The 8,638-nt window shown below is 32.6% G+C and overlaps 1 protein-coding gene across 1 annotated transcript; it reads left to right on the top strand.

Annotated features, from left to right (window-relative positions):
* The first annotated feature begins 701 nt into the window (after positions 1 to 701).
* LOC143244100 (mitochondrial inner membrane protease ATP23 homolog) lies at positions 702 to 8,430 on the top strand. The gene is given in 6 exon segments (XM_076488170.1): positions 702 to 1,032; positions 2,814 to 2,859; positions 3,731 to 3,829; positions 3,831 to 3,945; positions 4,131 to 4,220; positions 8,118 to 8,430. Coding segments are annotated over 6 exon segments (864 nt in total). The 5' UTR covers positions 702 to 716; the 3' UTR covers positions 8,316 to 8,430.
* The last annotated feature ends 208 nt before the right edge of the window (positions 8,431 to 8,638 follow it).

The raw sequence follows: 8,638 nt of genomic DNA, 5'->3' as shown, positions 1-8,638 counted from the left end.
CACTTCCTCATCTTTCGCCACCTGCAAGCAACATTTGAACTCCAGCAAGTTCCTGACTAACATCTGAAGATTCGATTCAGAGACTCTGCGAAGCATTAATTAATCCACAACACTCTGCTGCTAACTTACTTCTTTTCGGTGATGTCGAGAAAACCCACTTGTAGAGAAAAAATTATATATGTAAAAACGGCTCGTTTGGGCTGAGAAAATTTTTTACGTAGAGGAGCGAACCTTTGTGAACCTAACGATAACGGAAGAAGGTCGAAACGTTGTTCACTCCTCTGCGTAAAAAATTTTCTCAACCCAAACGAGCCGTTTTTACATATATATTTTACTTCTTTTCGCTAACCGTGATTTAATGTTATCAAACTTTTAGCACTTTAAAATTATTTATAATTCAGTTCCATTTTATACAAACCTTTACCAATAAGTCTCATATCACCTCTTATTCACGATTGGTGTATTTTCGAACACTCTTGATTATTAATTTTACATCAAAGCAACTGCTAGAGAGAAAGGCCACAGGAGACATGCTCTACCATAAGCTGACAAACAGGCTGTTAGGGTGTTCTATTTCTAATTAATTTTTCAGTAAAAATGACAATGTAAAGTACATTGCAATTAATGCACCCTCTTCAGTGGCTCAGCGACAAGTCTGAAGGCTTCTCACGCTAAAAAAATAAAAAATAAAAATATTCGACAATAAATTAAAAAAGATGTCGCTCTTGGCTCTTTATCATGAGCAGCATGGATGGTCAAGAAGTATGGAAATAAACAAAGTTGGGATGTCGTGTAATAATAGTGGTAAATCAATTAATAACGTATGTGAAGAAGAAAAAAATACCAAAGAGAAGATCAGTACTGAAAATATTAAAAATGACACATACAATGAAGATTCCTTTAAACTTTACCCCGAGAGAAGAGGGAATAAGTATGTTCATACTTGGTTTGAAACTGCTGTTCTTGGAGAATCTAGGCGAGAAATCGATAAGGCAAGATGTGAACGGAATGTATACTCATGCTTAGAAAAAAGTAAGCATATTTATATATATATAAATATATATTCGTTGTTACAAATAATGAAAAAAGTAGTAAATTTTTTATGTTTCTGTTTTGTTTCTTTTCAGATGCTATTCACGCAAATCATGGTAACTGGAGTAGTGAAAACATTACCCGCCTTATACTAAATAAGGCTAAAACCAGTAATCGCCGAGTAAGATATGTACTTGCATGTTAAACTTAATGTATTAAAAAAACAAAACAGAAATTCAACGCTACAGTAAGGTGAATTCCTATTATAATAAACAGTAGTAATACTTCCCCATGGTGGGCTCAGCAAATAGTCTGATGTGGCTTTGCTATAAGAAAAACACACAAACACAGTAGTAATACTAGTACTAACACTAGTTCATTACTATTAGCTTATGATCAGAGCAAGCTTCCTATTAAGGTAAATAAAAATAAGCATAGCTGATTGAATTTTTCTTATTTATAAAAATTACAATGTACACTAGTAGTAATAGGAGTGGTAGTGCCCCTAGTTGTACTAACACTAACACATAAGAACTAAATTATAAGATTAATGGTCATAATCCTACACTCTTATTTAACAATTTTTATATGTCTATTACTAGAACTATACTATTAACACAGTATCATATATTATTTTGACTTTAGATAATTATTTCATGCATTGAAACGTATTTCTCCACTCATGTATTTTTTGTATACTAGACAAAAAAAATCATGTTTTCATTTACACAAAACCAAATGTTATGTAACTGTCTATTAAAATAGAGACTTATTTAATAATGGCAACATGAGAGGTTGAAAAGTTGTAAAATAAGATAAATGAAAAACAGTCCATTTAAAAGCTGTTTCTGTGGGCATTTATTTATAATTTTTGAATTTCTTCCTATGTGAAGTCTTAAATCATGAAATTACAAAAACTTCAAACCAAAGTTGCACCAAACATGCTTGTTCTTTCAGCCATGGTCAATCCCACTATTTGTTGGTAAAAGAGTAGCCCAAGAGTTGGTGGTGGGTAGCGATGACTAGCTGCCTTCTCTCTACTCTTACACTGCTAAATTAAGGATGGCTAGTGCAGATAGCCCTATTGTAGTTTTGCGTGAAATTCAAAAACAAATAAACCAAAGTCACTGTTAGGGTGCTTAAATTTCATCACTACGTGGTCATATAAAATTGAGGTATAAATAAATTATCTTAAGTAAAAGATTAAGCTAATGAATCAGAAATTATTGATCATTTGATTGTTGATAAGGTACAATACGTACATTAAAATATGTTTGTTAAGATATATCATTTAAGTCAATTATTTACTGTGAAAGTTGGAATTTGAATTTCTTGTTTCTGTTGTGAATCTTTACATCATGTTTAATAATTTTGACATGGTTTGTATTTGTGTGTGTTTGTACGTTGCACAAAATATTACTTTAGATGAAATAAAATATTCTTAGTGCACAGATTTTTCACTGTATAAATTGACCTGATGGGAGTTTTTGCTTTATACCTGCTAAGGAGAATTTGTTAAGTAACTGATGTAGAATTTTGTAACTCAAAAGAAAGTGTTTAAAGAAATTATCACATCCAGTCACACTCTTGATGTAAATACATGAGTAAAGGGTATCTATAAACTGTGACTTCACTCTTTCACAGATTTGCTAATTTGAAAACTATAACATTTTTAAACTACTTGTAATACTTTTCTGAAGGTCATACATTAGTTCTGGGATTGGAGTAACTTTTGATGCAGTGACTTTATTTTATTGTTGTAACATTTTTATTTTTTACAGGTCCTTTAATTAAACTGATGATGGGTGCTTTAAAAAGTTCAGGGTGGTAAGTAATCCAAAAGTTACCATTCAACTCATGTTGTTTTCAAATGTACTGAATTAATACTTTGTTTTGAAACCAAATTATTTTAAAACCTGTTAGAGTTATATATGTGGTTGCCCATATGATAGTTATCTAATTAATGGAAACTTAAAAATGTGGCTCAGCATCACCAGTTCTGAAGTAATTAAACTTACAAAAATTGTTTACTTCTCTTGTTCTATATCTGAGATTCATTTGAAAAAAACAAAACCTCTTAATTTTGGATTAGCAGTTCTTTAATATTTTACTTTTTGCAAAGAACTTTTTACTTTGACTTTTGGTACTGTAACAGCTAAAGGACTTTAACATTTTGCTCTTTTTTGTTTGTTTGATGTAGCAAACTGTCGCATTTACTAATTTGAGAAATGGAAGAAGCTTTTGGCTTAATAAAGCAGGTCTATTCAAAATTTTAGACCTTAACTCATGATGAGAGGGGGGTGGGTTGGAAATATTTGTAATAAGTTATTCTCCTGTAGAATAGGCTGAAGGTTTGGAACATATAGAAAATGTACAGTCTAGATTGTTTTATCACATTTAAATCTGAGAATCTTATGAAAAGACTAGGTTTTATCTCTAACCTGGAAGTTTCTGTATTTGTTGTATTTAGATAGAAAAGAGTGTTTGTAGAGGTGAGCCCCATTGTGGCTATACAGAGTTGGTGATAACTGGTTTAAAACCCTAATGTAAGAAATCTTTATTTGTTTGTGCTTTTAGGAAGAATCTAGCTATGTACATGAATAGTTGTAATTAATTTTGAGGATTTTTTATTGTATGTAAAATGTAAATTTTTACATGTACTTGTGTGTATATGTTAACAGTTGTTGTGATTTTACAGTGAAGTGGACATTGGCCGTCATATATCATGTGAAGTTTGTGACAAAAAAGTTAGTGGGGGATATGATCCAGAATTAAACCAGGTGGTGGTTTGTCAAAATGGCTCGATCAGACTGGATGGTTCAGGGAGTGTTGGCTCATGAATTTGTTCACATGTTTGACTATTGCAGAGCAAAGCTGGACTTTAGAAATATTGATCATTTGGCTTGTACAGAGGTAAGTCAGAGTATAAATGTTGGTCGTTTTGTTTAAATAGAGGTAACTGGACTTTAGAAATATTGATCATTTGAATTGTACAGAGGTATGCTAGACTATAAATGTTGATTGTTTGGCTTGCACAAAGTAGGCTGGACTTTATAAATGACGGTTTACAGTCCTGTTGTATCTGTTTCTTTATCTAGGTACGAGCTGCCAACCTAATGCACTGTTCATTCTTGAGTGCTATGGTTGAGGGTACTGCTTCACCATTTCATATTGCAAAAGCACATTCAGTAAGTTAGTTCTTAAACTGATTTTTTGTTCTTTGAGAAGAGGAAGTTTATTGAATTTTTCTGTAAAACTGTATTTCAGTTTTGATTTTCTGTTATTGTAAATAAAAAAAAAAAGAAATTACATTTTAAAAGTTATCAATGATTTTATTCAACACCATTTTAGAGTAGTATTACCTAACAGAAAGGAGAAAAAGTTTTGGAAAAAAACAAATTTATGTTCATTGTTTTTTATCAAATTGTTTCTAGTTTAGCATGGTGGAATCTTCATATAACACTGATTCTTCTATGAGAGTGCCAAGATGGGTCTGCATTATTAGATACTGAAATTTTTTTTATTGTGATATAATTCTGAGCTGTCTAACTACTGATTTTGAAAGGAAAATGTCTGAACAAAAAGTGATAATTGGTACGCTTTTTTAAAGCACAAACAAAGTTCATGTGTGTTTTGCATATCACCATGAACTTTAAGTCCTTTACTGTAGAGTTAGGTTTGAAATCATTTTATGATGCTATAGATCAATTAATTCTGTTGTGATTGTGTTCCAAGTTGAATAAATTTTGCTTTGCTGAACTCGTAACTATGAGATTTATGCAGAGCAATTAATGCAAACCACATGACTGGTCATTCCCAATGTAACATAAGAAAGGTCATAATCTCAAGAGATGGGTTGACAGTTAGTAGAAAAGACAACTGTCTAATTTTACATGCTGCAGGTGACCTTGTAGTTACCTTTACCCTGGAAAGAGAAAAGGTACTATTCTAGGTGAATGTACAGAATAGTAGGTTGCCATAGCAACAATATTTAATGATGTTATTGATCAACATGTTAAGTGGAAAGTGTGCACACCTACTGAAATAATAAATTTAGAAATATTTTTATATTAACACAAACTGTATGCTTATATGCCACAGTGGCTGTTCAAATGATACTGTGATGTTTCTGACTTCACCTGTAATAGAGTAATCAGACATCCTAATTTTGCTGAGATGGTTCTTATTTTTTGGTTAATTTGTTCCACTGTCCCAAAATATGTTCTATACTTTCACCTACTAGTCAATTCAATGTTAGGGACTGCTCTCTAAGATATTTTTTACTATGAACAATGTTTAATGTATCATAAAATTAAAATGCTGAATAGGATTTTTTTTTTCTAAAAGCAGACATTTATTTTTGAAAGGCAAGTGAAATGTATGAAATGTTGAACATACTATTTCCAAAACTGTGATTTCAATAGGACATGGTGGCAGGAAAAAGCACAAGGACCATTTTGAAATTAGGGGCAAGGATTGAGCTGTTCCAGGTTTTACATTGTAAATTTGGTCACCTTGAACCAGACAGATATTTAACATGAATCTGCAAATTCTTATAAGTGTGATTATAGCATTTCCTATCCTTCCATTCAAACATAAAGTCCACATGAAACAATTATATTTATTTTTTCAGTGATTACTACTTCTAAAGTTTGGGAGATTTTTTATCAGTTTGCAACTGTAAAGACATTGCTGCCAGTCAAGTTGTATTAGTACACATACATACACTGCTGGCCAAAATCTTAAGGCCAATGAACATAAAGAAGAAATATTCATTTTGCGTTGTTAGACTCAACCACTTATTTGAGTAGAGCTTTGAAAGATGACAATAAGAAAAGGGAAAATAAAAATAAACAACTTTTTAGCATTTAATGGGGAAAATGTGAACACTATGAAATTAGCCTAAATACTAGCTGGTAAAAAGTTTAAGGCCATACCAAAAAGAAGTCCTAAACAGGGTAGGAAATGCCCAACAAGAGGTCTCAGTAGTGAGTTGCACAGCCGTCATTGCAAATAACTGCAAGCATTTGCTTTGGCATGGTTGATATAAGGGTTTGCAGAAGGCTGGCTGGAATGTTATTCCAAATGGTGAAGATGGCTTCACGAAGATCATGCACTGTTTAGAATTGATGTCCATTTCTATAGACTTCCCTTGCCATCCACCCCCAAACATTTTCAATGGGGTTCAGTTCGAGCAAACACGCTGGGTGGTCCAAAAGAATTACGTTATTTGCCATGAAAAAGTCCTTTGTCCTGCGGGCATTGTAGATTGCAGCATTGTCCTGCTGAAAGATCCAGTCATTTCTAAACAAGCAAGGGCCTTCAGTCAACAAGGATGCTCTCTCCAACATGCCAATGTAGCCAGCTACTATTTGACGCCCCTGTATAACCTGAAGCTCTATTGTTCCATGGAACGAGAAAGCACCCCAGATCATGATGGAACCTCCTCCACTGTGTCGTGTAGAAAATGTCTTCGGTGGGATATCCTTATCGTGCCAGTAATGTTGGAAGCCATCTGGACCATCCAGGTTGATTTTTTTCTCATCAGAGAACAAAACCTTCTTCCACTTTTCTATGTCCCATGTTTGGTCGTGTAAGCAAAGTTTAACCAAGCTGTTTCATGAAGTGGAAGGAGGTGTGGCCTTTGAAGACGTTTACAGTCTTTAAAGCCTTTCTCTAGTAGATGCCGTTTTATTGTTCTTGAGCTGCATTCAGCGTCCATAAGGGCCTTAATCTGGTTCAACGATCGACTGGTGTCTTGCTGGACAACCAGTCGAATCCTTTTGCTCAACACTTGCAAAATTTTCTTGGTATGACCACTTGAAACTCTCGTTCCGTATCCCTCAGGGTCTGTTAAGAAATTTGCAACAGCAGTTTTACTACGCCCAATCTCACCAGCGATGGCACGTTGAGAGACACCTTGCTTTTGCAGCTCGACAATTCTGCCACGTTCAAACTCTGTCAACTTTTTAGCCTTTGCCATGTTTTTACCCAATGTAACACAGGTGATGTCAGTGGGAGATGTTGATAATGCTAATGCTTGAACACAAATGACTAAATTTCGTTACCTGTTTACCGATTAATGCTTTGTTTACGTATGGTCTTAAACTTTTGATCAGCTTGTATTTAGGCTATTTTCATAATGTTCACATTTTCCCTATTAAATGCTAAAAACATGTTTTTTTTATTTTCTCTTTTCTTATTTTCATCTTTCAAAGCTCTACTCAATTAGTCTCACAACGTTGAGTTTAACAATGCAAAATACAAATGTTTTTTTTATGTTCATTGGCCTTAAGATTTTGGCCAGCAGTGTATGTTGACCTTTGCTTTTGTTTTCTTCATCTACTAACCATAACCATCAAAGTAACCAGTGTTCTTTAACTAATTATTTTCTATAAAGTGGTACTACTTTTTTAAATATAAATATTTTAAATTCCCAAATAAATTAGAAATTTCACCCTTTTCTACTCATGGTAATAAGGTTTTACTATTAAATTTTGGTATTCATTTTGAAGTGCTCTGCTATTTTTATAACAACTTTATAAAGAAGTAAAAATAAAAAATATTGTATTTTTAATGAATTTTTTTGTTATGGATAAAACATTGGCAATTGTCTACTTTTTTGTCAAAATATTGCCACTAACAGTAATAATTTCATGATTTTAGATTAATTAATTTATATCATCAATATGTTTTGGACAAGTTGTCAACAGTTAACATGACTGTAATTGTTTTTAAACATACATAATTTGTTGTTTCCTTTTAATGAATAAAGCAGTTAAACTTTTGGATGTAAATCACCATGAAAAAACTCTGGTTCTCTTCTGTTTCCTTGGTAATGTTTCAACCAAATATCTTTTTCCTATCTGTTAACAACAAACTACTTGATTTGGCATGCTTTTCATTCTATTCTTGTGTATTGTTTCTTTCAAAATACCTAAAATATTTTGCTCTAAATGTCACCAAGAAAGTAAAAAATCAACCTTAGTTTTTAAGATGGTCTGTTTTTATTTTATCAACTTCATAATTCTGTAGTTATTCATTCTGTTAATGAATGTATTTATTTAAATTTACTTTTGACATAGAACTGTGTAAAGAACAAAGCAGTCGCTTCAGTGTTGGCTGTAAGAAACGTGTCCAAACAAGAAGCAAAGTCAGCAGTTGAACGTGTATTTAATCGATGTTACAATGATCTTGAACCTGTGGGTCGACGACTTAGAAGAAATTCATTGGATATGGAAAAAGCATATAGACAGCGTTTTCACTATGGATACATTGATTAATGTATGAAATAATTAGGAACACTGTTTTTACCTTGTAACTAGTAATATTACTATATTGTTACACTTATATATGATGTAAAAAGTAGTACTCTAAAAGTGTTGGAAAACTCTTGAACTGAAGGGAAATCTTTGTTATCCTACAATTTTGTGCAGAACAAGAAACATCATATATATTTCTTGTTTGATAACATACAGCTTTACTATACCAAGTTTACATGAATTACATAGAAACCTGTAACTTTCTATAAGAGAACCAGGTCCTTATTTGTTGTAAACAAATCATTATAGATGACAATACGATCATTTGTCATTGTGTGTGTCAG

The sequence above is a fragment of the Tachypleus tridentatus genome, chromosome 2 (genome assembly GCF_004210375.1).
Source record: "Tachypleus tridentatus isolate NWPU-2018 chromosome 2, ASM421037v1, whole genome shotgun sequence".
Classification (NCBI taxonomy): Eukaryota; Metazoa; Arthropoda; class Merostomata; order Xiphosura; family Limulidae; genus Tachypleus; species Tachypleus tridentatus.
Note: the sequence above shows the minus strand (reverse complement) of the source record. Positions and strands in the feature narration are given on the sequence as shown.